The sequence below is a fragment of the Phodopus roborovskii genome, unplaced genomic scaffold (genome assembly GCF_943737965.1).
Source record: "Phodopus roborovskii unplaced genomic scaffold, PHOROB, whole genome shotgun sequence".
Taxonomy (NCBI): domain Eukaryota; kingdom Metazoa; phylum Chordata; class Mammalia; order Rodentia; family Cricetidae; genus Phodopus; species Phodopus roborovskii.
Window position 1 is genome coordinate 2,162,740 of NW_026126446.1, and position 23,015 is coordinate 2,185,754.

The window sequence follows — 23,015 nt, forward strand, 5'->3', positions numbered from 1 at the left end:
ATGCAGCTGCCCCCCCCCACATCCCCACCACACACAGAGAGGCCACACAGGAATTTGGACCAGACAGTTAAAGTCCATAGTCCAAGTTGAGTCTGGTGGCCCAGAATGAGTTTGAGGACTAAAGATGCTGATGTTTTGTTTGGGGCAAGGGGGTTGGCATCACCTGTTCTCATTCCTTCTTCTCCTTCCACAGAAACTGGCAATTACACCTGTGAGTTCTGTGGGAAGCAGTACAAGTACTACACGCCCTACCAGGAGCACGTGGCCTTACACGCCCCCATCAGTGAGTCCCTTCTCGGGTTGGGGGATGGGGAGGCTTGGGGAGGGGCAGCCTCCCCAAGGGAGGATGGGGAGGTTCAGCCACTGGCCAGAACTCTGGAGCTTTGCCAGGGAATGGGCCAGCATGGTGAGCTTGGGTCCAGGCTGTCAGGGGTCTAGCCTGAGCCATGAGGTAGACTATGAGGTAGAATAGCCTAGAAGGCCTTCTCAGAATTAGAAACCAATCAGGTAGAGCTCTCTCACAGTAGCTCAGAGGACTGACATTCATATTGACCATCAGGAAAGTGGATACTGTTTGTCCATTAACTGTAGTGGGCTCTGTCCCACCTTCTCCAAACACCTGCGCATGAGGACTTCCTGACTCTGCACCTACCCCAATAGTGTTTGCCCTGGGATGTAGCTTTCCTCCTCATTGACCAAGGCCCATCCTATCTGATGGGAGGGTGACTGGGCAAGACAGCCCTTATGCTATGGTGGTAGAAGGCTAAGGAAGCAAATGGTGTGCTTATGTGTGAGGGAGAAGACCTGAAAATCAGCCCCAGGCATCATGGGCTTACTGGTGACCATGACCCATAATCCCTTACTCTCCTGACAAGGATAGGAAGGGACTCCATCTGGCACCTCTGGCCCTGCACTTTCTGGATGCCTGTCAGCCTACCTGGCAACTTCCAGGTGTCTTTCTACAGATGGGAGTCAAGGAAAAGTCCATCCCTAAGTGTATGAGCCAGAGGGCCTCAGGCCTTCACCCTTTCCTATACAAGTGGACATGTATGTACATTGTGATGAGGCAGGACCTACATGGCCTCTGGGAGAGTCAGATAGTCAGATGGGGTGTTTAGGAGCATCTGCTAATTTCCCTGTGTGGACATCTCACTGTAGAACTATATGGATCAGCCCCCTTTCTGAGACTGGGAAGAGTTGGGGTAGAGTAAGAGGTGTAGCCTACGGAGGTCATGGCATCAAAGCCACTTGTCTGGGGTGGTTCCAGACCTTCAGTAGCAGCATAGACAGTGGCTCCCCGAAGGTCATCGAGTAGGAGGAGAGGTGTCTAGTGTTTGAACAGGGGTATCAGCAGCTCCCCAAGGAATCCCTCAGTGCTGACAGAATGGTAAGACTGGGCACACTCCTCTTTGGACGCAGTTCTGTCCTGTGTTAGCACTGGGCTGTTGTGCATCAGACTCAATGCCCGGTTGTTGTGTGACCCTTTGCCTAGTGAGTCCCTCTGGGCCCAAGTTTCCTATCTGTGAGAGTTCTTGAGGTCTTTTTATCCCAGAGTCTGGACTGACATCTGCAGCAGGTATATGACTTTCAGGTATGTATCTACTGTGGGCCTATCATACTGTGTAGCCAGACCATGGAAAGGGTATCAGAGGCTCTACTGGGTGGGTACCACCCTGTTCACTTGATCTCCACTCCTGGTGCTGGTGTCCAGGCATTGGGCTGTTTGTGGGTAGCTGCTGCCGAGTGCCAAAGAGGATGTTACCAAGAATGCACTGAGAAAGGCGTTACTCACTAGGCCAGAGGCAACTGGGTTCAGTATCTGTGCTACCCCCTTCCCTTCCCAGAGCATGCTGATAAAGTCATGGTGTTAGTAAGATGGGGAGTGGGTCCCGAACCCCACCAGGAAGTTGTAAGCCTTCTTCACCCTGAAGCTATCCAGCCTCCCTTGGCACATGACAGAAAGGGGAGCCCCACTTGCACCCTAACTTCTCTGACACCCTGGTGCTTACCTCCCAAAGGGCTCCCTACGTCTCTTCCTGATTTTCTTTTTCTTTTTTTATTCCTGATTTTCATTTGGTTTTTCTCACTGTTTTAGGCTCAGTTTTTCTGCATCTGTTTGTTAACTATGTTTCTCTGGTATTCGATGATGTCTTCTGAGGATTTTAGAAGCACCTGTTTAAAATACAACATGGGATTTCGTCTGGTTTCAGCAAAGGATGGTTTCTGCAAGGCAGGGCAGGAGACAGTGTCTTGATGGCCTCGGGAATAGATCTATGTGTAAGGCTGGCTTTGGGAGAGGTAGGAATTCGGTTCAATGATAGGTGATTGGCCATGGCTGGGCATGTATCCCTGGTTCTGATGAGAATCCAGAAGGCTGACTGGGGAAGTTCTCCTGAGTTCCGTGTGTGCACTTATGTCTGCTTTTGATTTCACTCACAAAACATTTTTAAGACTCACGTGTGTCATAATATCAGCTCCCTCTTTACTGCTGATGGATCCCCCACTGTGCAAAATCTGAGTCTGTTTGATCACTTGCCTGTTCACTTGGGTCAATTCCAACTTTAGGATGACATGAATAGAACTACTGTGAAAGGCTTGTGTGGTGCATTCTATGGGTTTGTGGGTCATTCCCCGAGGAAAAATACCAAGCAAGGGGTGGAGCTACTGGGGAGTAGGTTTATTCCTTCTTTGTTAGAACTGACAAGCCATTTCCAAAAGGCCCATAGCGCCTCAGCCTCCCCAGGAACTCTGCTGGCCCAATGTTCTGGGGTTTTGGGTGCTTCTGGTTGGTCTGCTTCTGGTTGTTCTAGTGTGTGGACAGTGAATTTGACTTCAATTTTTTGGTGGTGTTCACCCTGTTTGCATTGACTTACTGACCATTTCCTTATTTTAGTCTGGTAAATACTCATGTGGATGATGTTCTCTCTCTCTCTCTCTCTCTCTCTCTCTCTCTCTCTCTCTCTCTCTCTCTCTCTCTCTCTCTCTCTCCCTCTCTCCCTCTCCGTTCCCCCCTCCCTCCCTCCCTCCCAGTTGTTTGTCCTTTTTTCATTGGCTGTAGGAATTCTTTTTGATTTTGATTTGGTCCATATCTTTCATGGATATTTTATCCCAGCCTTTGGCAGACCTGGTAGTTTCCACGCATCACCCACTGATAAGCAGGTGATTTTCATTTATAAAGCATAATTTATCATTGTGTTCTGTTGTAGGTGCTTTCTGGATCTTTCCTTGGGGGTCATCCTTGCCTGCCTCATGGTTGTGAGGTTCTTTTCAAAGTGTTTTAGATCACTTTAACTTCCACACTTAGGTCTGCAGTTGAGTTGTGGCTGAGGTGAGATGAGGTTTGTCCTATTCTGGTTGCCTAACAGCCTTTGTTGAAGTTATGTTTTCTTGTTCAGTGGCTTGGTACCCTTGCTGGAACCCGTTGAACATCTAGGAGTTAATGTCTTTCTTTTCTGTTGACTCATTTTTCTACCTTTATACATACACCAGTGTTCTTATTTATTACACCTCTTTGGGAAGTCTTAAAACAGCTCTGCTTAGATTTTCCACTTTATCCTTCCATTTTAAAGAATATATGGCTCATCTAGGAACTTTATTTTTTCACATAAATGTTAGAGGCTTGCCAATTTCTACCAAAATAATAATAATGAGAAGTGGGAAGTGGAGCAGAAAGAAAAAGTTTGGGAGGATTACACTGAATCTGTAGACCAATCTGAAGGGCACAGGCATTGCTGTGATGTTGGGTCTTCAGGGCCTGTCCATTGCTATGGTGTTGTACCCCACAACCAGTCCCAGGCCACGGTGGATCCCTCTGTGGATCTGGGGCTTCTTTAGTTCTCTCGACACGTGTGTGCTCTTCAGTCTTGACACCTGTTTCATTAGGTATCTGTCTGATGCTGCTGTAGTCCTTGAACTTGAATTTCCCACTTGTTCCTGCTGTTTCATAGGAACGCTAGAATTTTGCATTCTGGATTTGTATCCTGCAAGTTTACTGAATTTGCTTGTCAGTCCTCATAGGTTCCTTCTTTTGTAGATTTCTTGCTGGTGATGAAGTGATCTGCTAATAATAAAAACCAACTCCAATCCTGGGCCGTATTCTTTTTTATATCTGAGGGGGTTGTGCTCTCCACAGTCCTATTTTAGGGTGTGTTGCACGATGTTGAATGGAAGAAATGAGCGGGTGCACCTGCCTGCTTCCCATCGTAGGGTTTGGTTGCTTACTGCTAAGTGTCATCATTTTCATCATCACTATTGTGTCAGCTGCAGCAGGTTCTCGGAGCTGCCCTCGCCAGCTCAGGCTGCCTTTCACTTAGTTTCCTGGAAGTTGGGCTTCCAGTAAATTAGGGCTGTGTGGCATTTCCTTCTGTTGAGATGATTGTGTGGATCCTTAACTTGTTTATTTGTTTGGGGGTCTTTTGTTATTGTTGTTGTTTTGTTTTTTTGCTAGTGTAGTAGAAGCCATGTTTTTTTAGTATGTCAGTATGCCTATGTTTTGTTAAAATAAGTTGAGAATATCAGAAAAGCAGAGTACGACATAAACTGAAGATGTCTCTTCTTTGTCAAAATTTTTGTTTTAAAACTGTATATTTAATATATACAACTCTGACTATATACATAGTCACATATATACATAGGAGCACACACTGAAAAGGCCATCACAGTGAGGTTAGTGCATATTTAATGTATGCAATTCTGATTATTCACACGCATACATACAGAGAAGCACACACTGAAGATGCTATCACGGTGAGGTTAGTATATATTTAATGTATGTAGTTCTGATTGTATACACACATACATACAGAGAAACACACTCTGAAGATGGTATCATGGTGAGGTTAGTATATATTTAATGTATACAGTTCTGATTGTATACACACATACATACAGAGAAGCACACTCTGAAGATGCCATCTCAGCAAGAGAGGGTTTTGCAGAGGAATTCTAAATTACAGGAGAGTCAATGTAGTTTGATAAGTTACTTTGCTTTCAAGGGTGTGTTTTCTACTCACTTCTGTGTAAAATTTCTCAGGATATTACCTGACATTTAAACCAACTCTCCCAAGGGCAGGGAATTATAATCCTTGATTAGGAATGTGACCCATGACCAACCAGCAGGGTGACCAAGGGTTCTTAATCAAGAAAGTAAATATTGGCCAGGCAATGATGACTCACACCTTTAATCCCAGCACATGGGAAGCAGAAGCAGGCAGATCTCTGAGTTCTGGTCTACAGAGTGTGTTCCAGGACAGCTAGGGCTACACAGAGAAGCCCTTTATTTAGAAAACAAAAACAACAAAAAAAAAAGTATTTCTAATGAGTCTTTAAAACACTACAAAAACCAGTGAAATATGTAATCCCATAACAAAGTTCCTACCATTTATGGTTTTGTAAAAGTGGTAATCTTTGGTCAATGGATATACCAAAATTCAGATAATGAATGTAAATCCATAGTCACCTTGTGCCCTTTTGAAATCCCTTATTTACTGTGTTCCCATCCCCTGGCAGTCACCAGTCTGCTTGTGTTATTGTTGATGAGTTTGAATTTTCAACATATGTGGACTTTGACAGAATGTGCTCTGTTATTGAGGGGTAGCCTGTCCTTCAGTAGTTCACTATGAATGCAGCCATATTTCCCTTAAGGTCAGCCGCATTCTGAGAGATGCTTCATTAGGTTATTGTGTTGTGCAAGCATCAGAGTCCAACTTACACAAACTAAGACAACTGTGGCTTTATTAAATGGTATGACATTATAGAATCACCATATAGTGTGGTCTGTCATTGACCAAAGCACTAAATGGCAAGTGGCAAGCAATATACCATGATCTGGATAGACATTATCTGTTTAGCCAGACATTATCTGGATAGCCCTTTATCTGTTTACTCTTGTGTGAATATTTGAAGCATCTCCACCTTGGAGATGTGAATGGAGCTCCCATAGCTATAGGTTCAAGTCTTTGTGGAATGGCTAGAGCATGTGGTACATATATGTTTAAGAATAGCTAGTTTTGAAACTGGTGGATAACTCTGTGGGTAAAGTGCTTGATGTGCAAACATGAGAACCTGAGCTTGGTTCCCCAGCACTCACTTAAAAACTGAATGTTGGCAGCACATGCCTGTGATCCCAGTACTGAGGTAGAAGTGGAGAGAGTTAAGTACCAAGTCCTTGCTGGCCAGCCATTCTTGCCAAAACAGTGAGCTCTGGATTCAGTGCAGACCCTGTCTCAAAAATGCCTCCATGCACATTAACAACAACAATGTGGTGAACTAATAAAGCTATGTGAGGCTGACCTCTGGCCTCCATATGTGCACACACAGGTGAGTGTGCTCACAACACACACATACCTACAGATCAGCTGCTGTTTTCTGAGAGTTGAGCCACTTTAACTCCAACCAGTACCATGCTCTTCTTATAACGTCCTTGTTTTTATTATGTGTCAGAACAATGCTGTTTCATAGGAGCAGTTTCAAAGAAAATTCCTTTCTCTTTCATTTTTTGAAGAATTTATATAGAGTTGGAATTGCTTTCTATAAATAATTTTATAGAAATTCAACACTTATGTTGTCAAACCTGGCATTTTCTTCATAGGAAACATTATTGAGAAAATGTGTTCCTTTTCATATATTAGTAAATTATTCAAAATTTTTAATTGATTTTCAATTTAATTCTATTATGGTTCAATACATATTATGATTTATAATCTTTGGAACTTATTGAGTTTGTCTTTATGATCTACTATATATATGGTCTGTCTTTGCTACATGTTCCATGTTCACTTGACCAAAATTAAAATTAATTAATTAATTATGAGTATGTTTGTTATATGTTTTGAAGTGTCAGGTTAAGTTAGTTGATAATTTTCAAATCTCCGTGTCCTTTTTTGACTTTAAAAATAAATTGGTTTGCCTTTGCAGGTACTAAGCCAAAAGCCTCAAAGTACTCACCTTCCAGTCTGGGTTTTACCATTTCCTCTTTAAGATGAATCTATTTTTGACTAGTTTGTTTGGATGTCTGCTATTAGATTTATACACTGTATCAATAATCTGTGCTCCTCCTCTTTAGAATAGTTGAAGTTTTTATTTTAAGCTTCAAATTAAAGTGGAATATATAAGCCAGGTGTGATACATGTCTTTAATCTCAGCACTAGGAGGCAAAGTCCCAAGGTTCTTTGTGAATTCCAGACCAGCCAGGGCTATATAGAGAAAACTCTAGCTCAAAAAAAAAAAAAAAAAAAAAAAAGGAACATGGAACATACAGTTTTTAATTGAAGTATAGTCCATTTACATTTAATGTAGTGTATTGCATTGATTGGATTTCATTTGGCACTATATATTTTCCTATATGTTCATATTGTTCATTTTCACTCTTGTTTTCTTGCCTGGTGCAGTACTAATCAAGTATTTTTAAAATTTATTCCATTAATATTTTGCTATTAACTTTTTTTCATTTTGTGGTTTATAGTCCACATCTTTGACGTGCTATAGTCTATCATGAAGTTAGGTCATAACCACTGAGTCATCTTTCCATCTTTCTGGAACCTTTTAAGTACTAACTGGTAACACTAGTTCTTAGTAATCTGATTTTTGCTGTCATTCATAACCTTTGACCTTTTCGCTAATTTCTTTTTCCTCTCCTAGGACTTTAATTGCATGTGCATTAGATGTCTGATAGTGATACAGTCCGTTCAGTCTGTGTTTAGTTTTCCAGCCTAATTTTTCTTTGCTTCGTTTGTCCTGCTTTCAAATTCATCAGTCTTTTCTTCTACAATGTCTAATCTCTACAAATTTTTTTTTACAGCTTTTCTTGTCCTCAGTTATATTCCTTACCTTCTTTAAACATTTTGGTACATTTATAATAATGGCTTTAAGTCTACCTCATAATTCCATCATCATATTTGTTTCTGTGTTTCTTCTGAATGGTTTTTCTTTTGATTTTTAACTACATTTTCCTGGTTTTGTGCTGCACATTGTAGATGGTATGTTGTGGACTTGACTAGGTTGTGTTTTCTTCCTTTGAAAAGGATTGCCTTTGTTTTGGCAGGCAATTAATTTCCTCACAGATCTACTTAATGCTTCAGAGTCTTGTTTTTAAGCTAGGTTAGAGCAACAGGAGTAGCTCTTACTCGGCATTCTTACTCGGCATTGTGGTAGCTCTCCAGGACAAGCCCTTTCTGTGACTCTGCCAAAGTCATGAGGACTTCTCTCAGATAGGTGGGACCCCAAAGATCTCCTAATCATGACCTCTGAGTCCTCATTCGCATCATGCACCCACACATGCACACTCATGCATACACACACACACACACACACACACACGTATACACGCACACAAATAATTACTTTCTCTGTGCAGAGATTCACTCCACACAAATGATTTAGAAGTAATCAGCTAAGGCCTTTAAGGAAGTCCCACTGCACATTTCTGAAATTCTCTATTGGCTCAGTTATCTGTTCTTTGTTATTCTACCCTGTGGTGTCCAGCTTCATCAGAAACCCTGACCTTGACCACTGTCCCTCTGGTCCCGGTTCAGTGAGTGGGTATGCCATTGGGTCCTGCTCTGTTCTCTGAGTTTACTATCTCCAGTGGAGATTTTGGATTAAGTTGGGACTCACCCAGTCAGCTCCGTGGCTCTCACCATCTGTTGATGAGGTCTGCATGTTGTGATTTGTTTGTCTAACTTCATCAGAAATGCCCATCCTGTCCCTGTCACTGCATTGTGGCCAGAAGTCTTCTTTCCAGGACAAAATTCCATAAAGGTTTCCACCTGTCCCCACCTTCAATGTTAGAGCGCCAGTGATTCCCAGGCTTCACCTCTGCTTCTTAGAATTTAGACAGACAGCCCATGCCTCTCTTGCCTCTTACTTCTCTCTCTCTCTCTCTCTCTCTCTCTCTCTCTCTCTCTCTCTCTCTCTCTCTCTCTCTCTTTTGCCTTGGTTAATTTTTTCATCTTCCTACACAAGAGACTTTGCACCCTGTCATTGTTTAGGTGTTTTGCATACAAAAATCTCATGTGTGTTTCTTAGAGTGGAAAGTAGCCAGCCTGTCTGAGATGCTCATTTCTGGGACAAGCCCAGGGAGGAGCTCCAGCCTGATGGTGTTCCATGTGAGGTCAACATGTGGAGTGGACTGATGGGATCCATCCATGCTTGGGGTCAACCCATTGAATGACCCTGAAGTGGTGACCAGACCTCTGTGACCCCTTCTGCTGTGCACTTTGGGGCTATGGGAGAATAAGGATAGCCTGGTAGCACTATTCCAGCCTCTTGTGTTGAGCTTCCTGACTTTGATGCCCTCAACTTCCGCGTTCCAAATTTCACTCTTCTGGCTATTCATCATTCATTCATGGATGGCATGATTCTTCTTGGTCACTTGCTGTGATCCATTCAGGCAATGAGCCCCACACTCAGTGTATGAAGATAGGGAGACAAACTGGACCACTTGGGCTTTTAGAGAGCAGAGTCATCAAAGGTCACAGCAAGTGTCACTGATGGCAGTCAGTTCCTGGAAAAGAAGAAGTTTTGGGGAGGGCTCCCAAAGGAAGTGCTGTTCGGTGCAGCACATAGGCCCAAACAGTCAAAATGTTAAGGGATGAAAGGAAACAGCTTGGACAAAGGCCTCGAGTTTGGAAGAGAATGGGTGTTGGAAGAGTTGAGAAAGTAGGGAGGTGAGGGACCTGGGCAGAGTCTGGTAAGTGAGGATACCCAGGCAGGGCAGCTGGAGCAAACAGATGATTGTTTATTAGATCAGGTGCTTCATAGGTGCCCCGAGGTCCCTGCTGTAAGGAATGCCAGGATTTTCACAGCAGGAATCAACTGCAAAATAGTCCCTAGAAGTGGTTCTGCGGTGACAGGCACGTCTCATGGGAAAGCAGGTGGCCAGGCAGCTCATGGACACTGTCCTTGTGCTCAAGGCTCTGGATGTATGGGTGAGTGTCTCATGATGCGTGGAGGGGATATGTGATATTGATAGGCCTTGTTGAGCTTCTGGCTGGCCTCAGGTCCTATACCATCCATCACCTTCTTGCTGGCTGTCCTATTGGAGCTCCTGGGCTTAGATTCCCTGTTGCTAAGCAGGAGGGTCAGTAGCAATTTCCATGTGAGGAGCAGTTACTTTAGGGTATCTTTCTGGCTTCTGAATGCCTCGCTGAATCCCTAGGCAGCTGCCCACTCTGCATCATATTGCCTCATCAGTGCCGGTAGGAAGAAGAAACTGTGTTGTGTGTAGTACAGAACCCAGGACTGCTGAAACCGGAAGTCATGGAGCTAGGCTTCCACCATGAGCTGGCTTCTCCAGCCTCAGTATATGCCTGAGAATGAGCCTCTAGCCATGGCTCCTAAACTATCTCCCATGGGGAGACAGAGGAACAGTCAGAGGTGGACCCAGGGCAGCAGTATTGTATTGAATGTGCCAGGTTATTCTGTGGGAAGGGAGAGAAGGAAAACATTGTGGCGTCCTTTGCCAGTGAGAGCTCCCTGGGCTTTCTTCAGACTGGGGATCTTCTCAGCTAGGCTGGAGCTTGTTAGAGCTGCGACTGAATGACCCCCTTTCCCCTGGCATGGCAAGCCCTGTTAAAAGCAAGCATCTCTGAGCTGTGCTCAGCTCCTCATGAAAGAGAGCTGTGGTTTGCATGGGACCCAGATTCCTTGGACCTCGACTTCTGCATCAGTGCTAAGAATGGTTCAAATCCCTTTGTCTCAGCCTCTGGTATGGTGGTTTGAATCTCCGACTCCCAGGGTGGACACTGCCCTGAGAGCAGGATTCTGACAAGGCCCCACCACCCTCACAGAGCCAGAAATCCAAATTGAATTAGAGCAATGACCCCAAGCCCTGAGCACAGGTAGGGCCATAGGATGGTGCTCGTTCCTGTGGGTTCTGGGCTCCCCTCCCCTCTCTGTCTGCTCCCCTCTTTCCATCAAGGGACATAGCTGTAGACATTACATGGTCTCAGGAAGCAGGCCTTGTCTGCTGCTCTTTTGAGTGAGTCAGGTTAGGACCAGGTCCAGGGCATCCACCAGAGGTGGAAACGGCCTGAGAAGCCATTCATTCTCAGAACCTAGCTCTGTAGAGGGCGCAAGTAAGAGACTTCCCAAGCCTCATGGGGGACAGACAAACCTCTGTGACAGTGACAGGCCAGAGTCTTCTAAGAACAGCAGTTCCCAACCTCCATCCCTTCCCTACTCCACCATTCAACCCTAGCTCATACTGCCTGTCTGTTTTCCATCATCACTTATGAGCCAGACTCCCATGAAGGAAAAGGACCGAGACGCCAACATCCTAGACAATGTACTTGGGCCTGGGGTGATAGTCCAGATGCCCTGAGCCTAAGGATGTAGACACTCAAACTACGCAGAAGTGATGGCGACCAACAGCATGAACTAGAGGTCAGGTTTCCTTTAAGTGAAAGAAACCAAGACAGTTTTGAAAGGTTCTCAGGCTGTGGGTGGGAGCTGAGCCCTTACTCTCTGTAGAGTGAGGGCAGATTGGGCATGGATGTGTCAGAGTGGGCATTCTGGGACCGGTGGCCTGAGAGGCCAGTCACTTGGCAGGCTGTGAAGGCCCTCAAGGACTTAAAGCATAACCCTCTCAGGTACCGCCCCCGGGTGGGAGCCACCGGAAGATCCAGACACGGGTTCTGAGTGTTCCCATCCAGAGGTCACTCCATCTCCACGCTTCGTGGCAACAAAGACCCAGACGAACCAGTCCGGGAAAAAAGCTCCAGCCTCCGTGGTCCGATGCACCACCCTCTTACACCGCACCCCTCCAGCTACCCAAACTCAGACGTTCCGGACTCCAAACTCTGGATCTCCAGCAAGCAAGGCTACTGCAGGTATGAAAGGCCTCCATTACCTACCCATGCCTCCTTGGTTCCCTGCCCGTCACCTGCCATAGCTGTTCCCCTGCAAGACTAAGACTGGAGGTACCATCCTGCTTTGGCACAGATTGGGACCCATGGCCTCTGGATACCTGTAACCCTGCCAGACCAAGTTCTGGACCATGATTGCAGGGTTAAACAACAAAATTTATAAACATTTTAAAAGTAATTCGATATATTTTCCCCAAATCATGGCCTAAGGGGGTCTGTTTTATTTGGCCTTTCTGAAGTTTCAAAGCTTTTTATTAAATAGTAATTGGAAGTATTTGAACATGAGAAGATGTATGTAGAACTCTGGGCTTCTAGATGTGCTGAGGTGTCTGATCTGGCTCCTAGGCCATGTGCCTGCAGGGGAATGGTTGGTGCCCTTTCACGGCTGGTGTCTGTTCACTTCCCCTGTTCTTCCATCCCCACCCTCCCCCCTGCTGCACCCCTGCTGCAGTGACCCCATGGCAGTTATCCTTTACCATTGTGATCACTGTTGTCTGTGACCATCCAGCCCTGTTCATTCTGTCTGGAACCCTTGGCATGAGTTGGTGTTTTCACCTTCCAGAAAACTATCCCAAGCACTTCAGCACAAAGATGGAGCTCTGTCTCTCTGGCCTCCCACTCTAGAGATCCCCCATGAAACCCTCCTGGAGATAGAGACCCAGCAGGAAACCAGAGAATGCTAGTTCCAGAAGTTTCCAGGCCCATGCAAAAAAGGAGCCCTGGCTCTAGAAGATTACTGAGCAGCGAAGTCCCCGGTGATCATTTCCTTCAGAATATAAGACCTACTGTGTACTAGGTGCCAGCTACCAGGAATCCTGGGTCTCAGACTTTCCTGAGGAAAGAGCCTTGGGCCACCCATCCAGATGATGCTGTACTTTCTGGGGCTGTGGGCCTATCCACTAAACCCTGAGTGATCACATTGAGACTTCAGATAATTGAGCCACTGGTGTCATTTGGTGACCAATGACCTGGCTATGTAATTAGTGGTGCTTGCCTTTCTTGTGGTTTACAAGTTAATTTGGGCCAAGCTGTGGTCTTTTGTTTAATGTGCTTGATCTCCCAAAAGGAGGGGAGCCAGTCAACCTTGAAGTGTGGGTTTTTCAAGTACCATGTTGTGACAGTTGTGTAGCCCTGTGTGGGCTACAGAGTGGGTTCAAGGCCAGACTGGGCAGCTTGGTTAGACCCTGTCTTAAAGTAAGAAAATGGGGTTGGGGATGTAGCTCAGTGATAGTGGGAGCCCATGCTTGGATTCAGCCCTCAGCATCTTGAAAGAGTTAGAAGACTGGCCGTCATGATGCTCTCGGAGGGAGACTTGCAGTCATCAGATGGAACCCTCATGGCTTTCTGCTTTGTCCCTCCCCTTGAGCTTTGTGGATGAGTTTTTAAAGGCCCTCACCTCTTGCTGAAAATTGTCTGTGGGACTGGCATGGCATTTGGCACTCACTGAATGTCACTATCTTCAGACAAGTGTCCAGCAAGCCATGGGCACATCAGCGGTTACCTCTATGAGACTTGGAAGCCCTGTGGTGGATCCTACTTGGTCTAACCATCTTGTCGAGTCCAAGGGCAGCAGGTTGGGAACAGGAAGTGGCAGATTCTGTGGAATGATGCAAGGTAGAGACTGTCATTATCCTGGAGAATATGGCTGTTTGTGTGCATATTACACCTGAAATACCACACACTGGTTTCCAAGCAGACACCCTTGCACCAGGAAAGTCTAGCAATGGGGGACATAATACAGGAGTTGGTGACCTGAGTTGCAGTAAGTCATACCCATGTGCTAGTCAGAGCAAGGATTCTGCCTACCTGCCTGTTCCCCTGTGGTAAAGAAGGCGATCTCTTCCCTCTTACAAGAGAAACCTGCCTCCAGTCAAGCGTCACAAGCTATCCTAGTGGATGGGAGCCTGCTAGCTTCAGTTTGTTTGTCTGCCTATTCAGTGGGCAACACCGCACAGCCTCAAGGTGTTGGGAGGAGTAAAGGAGGCCATGAAGGCAAAGTTCTGACCTAGTATCTGGTATACAGTGGGTGCTCAAGAGTGAGAGCCCTCACCCTCTGTAGATAGAGAATGAATGGACCTCTGCCGGTTTACATGCTACCTAGAGTTATCACCCCAGGCTCTTATGGACACACAAAGAGTATGGTCCTAATGGCAGCAGCCTCTACAGGCTATGGGAGACTTTGAGGTGACAGTAAAAGAACTGAGCAGGCCTGTAGGAGCTGCCTCCAGCTGCCTTTTGCATCCATCACCCATGTCACCCATGACCCAGAGCACCAATGCCCAGATCTGTGTTGTGCAGGGTGGACCTGGTGAGTGGTGTTTCTCCAAGTTATTTCCCAGAAACACCACTTGGAAGGATATCGCAGAATCCAGTCTTTAAAATGGGGCTATGCTAGAACCCTCCATATTTTGGAGGATACATTAATTAAAGTTCAGTGGCTCACCTTCTAGTCAGTGTCTCTGTGCCTTGCGTAGCCTCATCCAAGCTGTTTAAAAGGGCTGGCTGGGTATCTCAAATTGACTTTCCCGAGACCCTCATCCCCTGGACCAACCATGCCCTGTAGCACCTGGAGCACTGTGAATAGGCTGTGTTATCTTCTGCAGGCGGGGCTATAACTGTAGAGTTCTGCTTGGCTGAGCCCATCTCATTATGATGGGGTTTCCAGAGAGAGCCTGGGAGATGGTGAGCTTTTGGACAGGTGCTAGACATGGCTCACAAGGAGCCAAGCACTCCCCCTCTCCTACATGAGTTCCGACCCTCCTCACCTAGACTTTGGCCTTTCCAGAGCAAGTATGTACTACCCCTTTTCAAGGAGAGAGAGACTGAGAGAGAGAGAGAGAGAGAGAGAGAGAGAGAGAGAGAGAGAGAAAGTGTGTGTGTGTGTGTGTGTGTGTGTGTGTGTGTGTGTGTGTGTATGTGTGTGTGTCCCTGCTCCAGGACATCCTTTATGCCTTGGGATACTTGCTGGGTCAGAGCTACCTTCAGAAAATGGGCTGTCATCCTCCATTCTCTTTTGGGTGTCACTGTAGCAGCAGAACCTGCCAGGGGAAACAGAAGAAAGTTCATTCAAATGACTTGGCCTTACACATAAGCTCCGGAGTAAAATATGGGACCCTGACCTGTTTGCTCTCTGCTCTTTGACTGCATTAGGCAGGTTGTTCCTTCCCCCTCCATCCATGTACCTCCCAAACACTACCCAGAGAGTCTCTTGGGACCAGGTGGCTCTGGGATCAGCAAAGTTCTTGTATTCTCCCAGCTCCAGAAGCCTTCTGCCCACTCTGACCTGACAGACAAGCTGACCCTTCCTCATGTCATATTGTCTCTCTCCCTCCCTAACTCTCTCCTCCCTCTCCATTTCTACCCATGCAACAGAAAGCACCTTCAGTCGGCGAGTAGAAGGCAAAGCACAGAACCACTTTGAAGAGACCAATAGCAGCTCACAGAATTCCAGCGGTGAGTGTGCCTGTGATGTGACATCACGCATGACCTCCTCCCTCAGAAGGGCAGGTACCTCTGACTGGGGTCTTCTGGTACATGATGGGAAGGGAGCTGAGTAGTGATATCAAAAGACATCAGAGCCTTGAAGAGCAGAAGGGGCCTTTGTATCTGTAGATGTCCTTCTGTGGCTGCACTTTGACCCTTTGTCCCTTGCCCTTGGAGAGAGGAATTTCCTTATCCCAAATTCAGGCATCAGTTTAACCAACCCAGATGGGTAGCCCTAAGAGAGCCAATTGCTAAGTTAAAAAGTAATGCTGTAGCAGGTTTCTTTTCAGGAGATGCAAACGGGGTGCAGTAGAAAGATTGTTTACAGAAGCCAGAGGTCTCAGGTTCTGGATGCACACTGGACCTGGAGCTGCAGAACAGATGCTCTGCTGGTCCCTGCAGTGCTGTGGCTCTGCATGAGTGCTCCTGATAGTGTATGCTGCCACCTGGTGGCTGCCTTGTTCTGAATCCTAGTGGCACCATGGGGCCTGCAGGACTTCTTGGCAGGATTGTGGATGGTCACCAGTAGTCTCTGTCTGAAAAAAAGGGACAGCAAGCTGGTATGCACAGAGATGGCCAGGATGGGATGGGTAGGTCTCCTGCCATTGTAAAGTTGACTTCAGTGAATACTAGGCCTGGGTGAATTCCCCCATGCTGACACTGCCTGGTATAAACAGGTAATAGGTTGCATCTTGGCCACCACAGGCTTCAGCAAGTGGTTCCCAGCACACACACCAGGTGGAGGCTTCTGCCTGGTAATAGACGCAACCTCTCTAGAGCCCAGGTTTGAACTTAGCTCCACTGCCTGCCCTCAGCGCCCTAGATGAGCCCTAATCCCCCTTTGGCTGTAAGTGCTTGAGGAGCACAAACAGCCCCAAAGAACACGGGCAGGAGAAGAGAGTGTGTTGCCTTTAGGTTTGTTTGCCTTGTTTTGCTTTGGTGTGAACCAAGCAATCAGCACAATTACCAATGCAGGGGTGCCACGTGACCCTTAGAACCCTTCTAAGGGGTTAATCTCGGAGAGATGTCATGACCCATCCAAGGCCACAGAGGATCGAGCGGCAGCCTGAAACTAGAACCAAGTTCTCTTGACATGGCTTGGGCTCCCAGCCACTCCGTGTTGTACCCTTCGCAGCTCTCTTGCCACCAAGGCTAATATTTGTTTGGGAACGACGTTGTCATGGGCTACTGCTGCTGGTAGCCACTGTTTATTGAGTGCTTACAACATGGCTGGCATGTGTTCAGAGCTTTGTGTGTTGTATCTGTTTCCAACCGTACCACCATCCTGTGGAGGTAGCGTTCCTTTTAGTCCCACTTTCTGGATGAGGAAACTGAGGCTCAGGATAAGATCATTGTAGCCGCAGATCCCCCAGACTATAGGTAAAGCCAGAACCCTCATACTCTGCCTGCACTTCACTTTGCTGCCTGCTACAATAGAGGCTTGCTGACCTCACCCTCTGGCAATGCCAGGCAGTGTGGGGGACTGAAGCAAACAAGCTTCCAGAGCCACTCCTGTACTTTGGTACCAAGCACACCCATCCTAGTGTCAGAACCTGGAAACAGCTTCCAACATCCAGTCACCAAGTGCGTGGGACTTAAAGGTACCATACCTGAGTCCCACACCCTCACTGTCAGAGCATCCTGGAGGAATGGCCTTCCCAACACATGATACCTGCCTTCTCTGTTGAGGGCAGCCTCTCTGCCAGTTTTCTCTCACCTACCTTCCCACACAGATGTGTGCCCACTGAGAACACCCCCTGGCTCAGCAAATGTAATGACCTCACAGCTCCAGGAGTGAAAAAAACAAACTTAGCTAAACTGAAACTATTTTTCTTTTGCAGAAACTGCAAGTCCCCTGAATTCCAATCCCTTCCCTCTCCTGCAGAGTAAGTGTTGGTCCCACTTAGGGGCTGAAGAGGGCAAGGCAGGGCAGGGAATGACCACTGCTGTTCTCACTGAGATGTAGACAGGCCTTGGGCTGCCCTCCAGAGATCACCCAGCAACAATAGCCTAGGGAAGCTGCAGAGGGCCCAGAAGGGTGGAAAGGTGTGGACAGGTAGACAGAACTCTGAGCACACAGGAAGGAGACGACAAGGTTACCAGCTCTGGGCTACCCATTCAGCCTCGGGACTCCTCTTCCAAGCCACCTCCCTCTCTCTTCCCTCCACTTCTACCTAATAGTGTTTTGTTTCCTCCCTCCTCTCTCTTTGCCAGGTACCCGTTCAAGTCCTGGATACACAGAGCTGGTGGTGCAGGTGCAGCCTGTCCCCCTCAGCCCACCCTCCTGTCCCTCTCAAATCATACCCGCTGCTGCACTTGGCTCCATCTCCTCTTTCTCTCATTTCTCTCTTCACCTCCCATTGCGAGTTTCCTTGTTCATTTGTTCCCTCTATGAGCAGGGACCCCTGTGTGGTCCCACCGGCAGAGGGCTAAGCTGTGGACACCAAGGGACACAGTGTGTTAACTGAGAGCTCTGGTGCCTGGATGTGGTCCTTCCCGTGCACTCGGAATAGTGCCTGGCACTCAGTGAAGAGCAGGCCCGTTAACTGAGCAACCTGTATCTATGTGTCTTCCCTTCTCTGTGCTTCTGCTTCTCTCCCCAGTCTTTCCTTCTCCAGGCTATTGACAGGCCAATGGACAGGCTGGGCCCAGGGCCCCAAGTATACATCTGGATCCCCACCTTCAAAGCTGCCTGCAGCCCAGCGTTAGGGTACCTGGGTATCAGCCACCTGTCACATGTCACTTGTTTTCCCCAGAACCCTACACATGCGGCGCCTGTGGCATCCAGTTTCAGTTCTACAGCAACCTGCTGGAGCACATGCAGTCCCATGCAGGTAAGGCCAAGAGGGACCCCAAACACATGGAAGCCACCAGCAGAGCCTTCCCAGAGCATGGAAATCAGGGGGCTTGCAATTTCTGCAAAAGAGAAACAGTTTCAGTTTAGCTAAGTTTGTTTTTTCACTCCTGGGCACCCACCCTCTCAGCACCAGCCAAGGAGTCCTAAGCTCAGGTTCAGGATGGGTTGGGGGTGGGGCTGGAAGAAGGGCTTACCAGAGGGTTGCAAGCCAGGAAAGGAGATCTAGAAGTGGTTCAAGGTCAGATTGGACAGGGGCCAGCAGCGAGGTAGACTGACAGGCAGTTCCGTGCACTGACTGACTTTTGCCTCTTCAATGCCCTGGTGCTCAAACTGGAACTCTTGAAGGAATTATCTGGGATGATGATGAGACCGTCTACAGGCAGCTGGGCCTAAGACACACTGGACTGCTCCACTTCACAGGCCCACCACATTCCACTCCCTGGCCTTCATAGGCTTGTAGCTATATCCTAATGCAGAAATGGCATTTAATCCAACCTCAAAAGTCCCCATACTCTCTCACAATCTCAACACTGTGAAAGTCCAAAGTTCAAAGTCCCTTTGAAGATGTATGACATTCTCTTAACTGTAATCCCCTGTAAAAGCAAAATTGAAAAGCAAATCCCATGCTTCCAACATACAATGGCACAAAACACATATTACCATTCCAAAAGGGAGGAAGAGAGCATAGCCAGGAAATACTGGACCCAAAGTAAGACTAAAAATCAGCTGAGCAAACTCCATATTCCTCTTCATCACATCTGATGTCAAAGTGCTCTTCAGATCTCCAAGTCCTTCCAGCTTTGTTGACTTCAGCACACTCCCCTTTCTCTGGCCTGTAGCTCTCCTTGGCAGGAATCTCATGGCTCGGGCATCTCCAACACAATCTAGTCACAGTTTCACACAATGGCCTCTGTGGGCCTCCATTCAGAGACATCCCTGGCACATGCCAGGCCTCAACAGAATTCCTTAGCCACCAGGAAAGGTTTTTAGGGAGATACCACAATCCCTTTCTTCCGTCCTTAGCTGTAAAGCCAGAACCGTGTGGCCAAAGCTGCCAGGTTCTGCACATGCTGGGGCTAGAGCATGGCACCTTGTTCAATTACATCTGCTTTAGCTTTCTGTTGCTGATGGTTGCCTTCACTGCTTAATCTTTGCTTTAATTCCTTTTCACAGGTTGGAAGCTTAGCTGGGTGGGGCCTTGCCCTGAGGTCACCACTCCCTTTATTCCATTTAGCTTCAAGCTTTTCTTTAATTATTTTGTCCTTGAGCGGACTTCGGGCTATTACATTTCCTGGTGCTCCTTTTCTCCTCAAACTGTATGATTTGTATGTTTCCTTGCTCAGCCTGCTGCTTTTCATAATAGATCTGGGTAAGACCAGCCACTGATAAACACAGGGCACAGTCAGTTTACACTCAAGCAGATATTTTCAAACAAGAACACAAAGTCACCACATTCTTTGCCAGAATATCACAAAAATGATCTCTAGGCTATTTACTACTATTCTTCCCTTCTGAAACTTCTTGAATTGGGTCCTAGAGTCCATACCACCCTCAGTATTGTCTTCCATGCTCCTACTAATATGACCCATTAAGACCCACTCAGAGCCTTCAATTGATTTCCTAATCCAGAGTCCCAAAGTCAACATTCCATCCACAAGCAATATGGCCAGGCCTGTCATAACAATACCCCAATCCCTGGTACCATCTTCTGTCTTAGCTTCTATCGTGGTGAAGAGACACCATGACCAAGGCAAATCTTAGAAAACATTTAGTTGAGGCCTTGCTTAGAGTGTCAGAGGTTTAGTCCATACCATCATGGCAGGGAGCATGGTGGCACACAGGCAGACATGGCACTGGTGAACTAGCAGAGAGTTTTGTCTACATCCAGATCCACAGGCAGCAGGAGGAGTCGCTAGGCCTGAGTTTGGCTTTTGAAAACTCAAAGCCCACCCCCCAGCAATGACTCACTTTGTCCCACAAGGCCACAGCTATGCCGACAAAGGTCACACCTCCTAATCTGTCTCAGGTACTGTCACTCCCTGATGACCAAACATTCAATATATAAGCCTGTGGGTGCCATTCTTGTTGAAGCCACCACACAGAATTAGACTCCATCTTCCCCTAGATGATGTGATGTTATTCCAGCCTCCATTCACTCTCATTCACTCTCTTCATGGTGTGTGCTGTACTTGAGGCCTTGGGGGCCTCCATGCACTTATAAATCACTCTACGTACACAATGGAGCTGTGAGTGGTGATCAGGATTCTGGGTTTCTGGTTCTGCTCCCTGGCTGCTGAGAGACCTCAGACTCCTGTTGTCTGGTGTTTCCCATCTCACAGTGACTCCATGATCATCCAGGAATGGTTCAAATCCTGTAGACATGCCCTCAAGGCCAACTTACAGCCCTGGAGTGGTGGTAGCCTGGTTCCTGACCTCACAGCCCAGCCTCCCGCAGTTAATTCATATTCATGCCCCCTTCCATCTGTCTCTCTTAGTCTGTCTCTCTGTCTCTGTCTTTCTCTCTTTCCCTCCTGGGCTTCCCCTGTTTCTAACAATTAGGCATGAGCCTGAATGTGGGTGCTTCCCCATCTCTCTGGCAGCTGGAAAGCAAAACCATTATGATGCAACTCTGGCTGAGCCAAGATGTGGTCTCACTATTCCCCAGCATCTTGGCTTGTTCAGAGTTGCTGAAGGGCTGCTTCGTGCTGGTCCAGCGTGGCCAGAGAATGCCTGCCTCCACCCCAATCCAGTGCAAAGCCAGGCGGAATCCCAGCCAGGATGAATCAGGATTAAAGGATTGGCTTCATGGAGGGAAATTAAGCGTTGTGAGCTGTGCAGTTCACAGCACCGCTGATAAGGGGGATCAGCCTCAAGTAGCGCCAATCTCATTAAGAGCTGCTGAATGGCACAGTCTAATTCACGCTAGTAAACGTGTGTGCTAGAAGGAACCTGTCTACCCTGGTGACTGTTCAGGAATAGAACTAGCAGTCATGATGCTAACTATAGTAAATGGTAGCTTGCCGTGTGTCGGGGTATGTGTGTGTTGACTGTGGTACATGAAAGTCTACAAGTTTGACATTTCCATCCCCTTTATAAAGGTCCAGAAAACACAGTCGCTGGCATAGTCCATTAGAACTAACTGGCATCATTTCAGCAGGTCCTTGCTGCCAGGGCTTGGTCTGAGAGTTTTAGACATGTTCACCACTGAATTCTCAGAGTGGCCCTCTAAATGCCATATTAACACCATTTCACAGAAAAAAAAGGACACTGAAGAGCTGGGGAAATGGCTGTCCTACAGTGTTTAAGAAGGAAAATCACCTGAGTTTGATTTCCCCCAAACCCACACAGTACAGCCAGGCATGGCAAAGCACACTTGTAATCCTAGCCTAGGGAGGCAAAAATGGGTAACTGGTGAATGGACCCTTGGGGCTTCCTGGCCAGCCAGCCTGGCCTATCTAGTAAGGTACATGCCAGTGATAGACCCTGTCTCAAAAGAAAAGATAAGGTAGGCAGCAAGTGGCCCCTGGGGAATGGCAGGCAAGTTTATCCTTCAGCCTTCACACAGACTGGCACACTTGCCTGCACCTACACATGTGTATACATACACCAAGAGAATTGAATCTGAGGCAAAAGTGGTTAAATCCAGTTGCCAAGGTTATAAAAACCAGTATTCTCTCCCGGGGGTGTGATCCTTCCAGAACCCATGGGCTTTCACGTCCACACTGAAGTTGTGGTCTGCCCTGGTGGGGTCAGTGGCCCTGACCCCTCAGAACTCAGCCTTTACAGACCTTCCCAGGAGGGGTGGAGAACACAGCTAGAAGGCACCAGGAGACTCCAGGGAATAAATGAAGTCTGTGCTTGAGATTGAGTGGGTGGACACCTCTGATTTCTGATGCCTTGAACCACTTCATGGTTCAGGACTTCCTCATCCCCACTGTGAGAGTTTATCAAGCCTTTCCTCCCAGGGATGAGGGTTGCGGGGGGTGATGTAGTCACAGACTATGGCACATTTTAAGACCCAGCCTGACAGGTACCTATTACTCCATTGCCTGTTGAAGGTACAGACTGAGTATCCCTCTCCTGAAATGCCTGGAAGCAGAAGGATGTCAGACTTCACAAACTTCAACGTCAGGGATACTTGAAAAAAAAAAAAAAAAAAATATATATATATATATATATATATATATATATATGGAATGCATTCTTATTCCCTATCCTCTCTCAACTTCTTTCACTCCAGTACACTCACTCCCCATTGCCCCCCCCCCGCAAAAAAAAAGCACTTCGTCACATTCCCATCTGTTGTTTTGTGACTCACTGAATTTAACTATAGCTACATGTGTGACCATGAGTTTAGAACTCTCCAATGGGCCATGGAGCTTAGCGGTGGGTACACATCTGAAGATGATTGCTCCTACAGCTCCCAGAGTCTATTACAGCCAATAGCAATAGCAATAAGGAGTAGAGTTCCATAGCCCTTCCCACATCCGTGGCTGATGGTTGACAGGGCCAGTCTTATGCAGGTTCAACGCACCAATGCAGATAACACAGCTGCTGTGAATTCCTGATTGCAGTGGTTGTGTCGTGCCTACATGACATTTTGCAGTCCTGACCCTCAGTGTTCCCTGAGCCTTAAGAGGAGGAGTATACATTCTTTGTTTTTAGGGTTGGGCACTCAGACATCACTTACTCTCAGTACCTTGGGCAACGACAAGTCTCTGCATTCATGCATTCACCTCCATTCACTGAGAAGAGAGGCTTCTTTAACTAAGGCTAAGAGTAGCTTTTTATTTGTGTAAAAGGGATGCTTA

At 47.0% G+C, this 23,015-nt stretch overlaps 1 protein-coding gene across 1 annotated transcript in view; it reads left to right on the top strand.

The window, feature by feature from the left end:
- The window catches only part of Znf618 (zinc finger protein 618), a 166,644-nt gene that overhangs the window by 136,590 nt on the left and 7,039 nt on the right, over nt 1–23,015 (top strand). Inside the window, exons 10-14 of the mRNA XM_051187949.1 lie at nt 194–283; nt 11,589–11,828; nt 13,435–13,437; nt 15,237–15,317; nt 18,104–18,181. Of these exons, the coding sequence (XP_051043906.1) occupies nt 194–283; nt 11,589–11,828; nt 13,435–13,437; nt 15,237–15,317; nt 18,104–18,181 (492 nt within the window). The remainder of the gene's footprint in view (nt 1–193; nt 284–11,588; nt 11,829–13,434; nt 13,438–15,236; nt 15,318–18,103; nt 18,182–23,015) is intronic.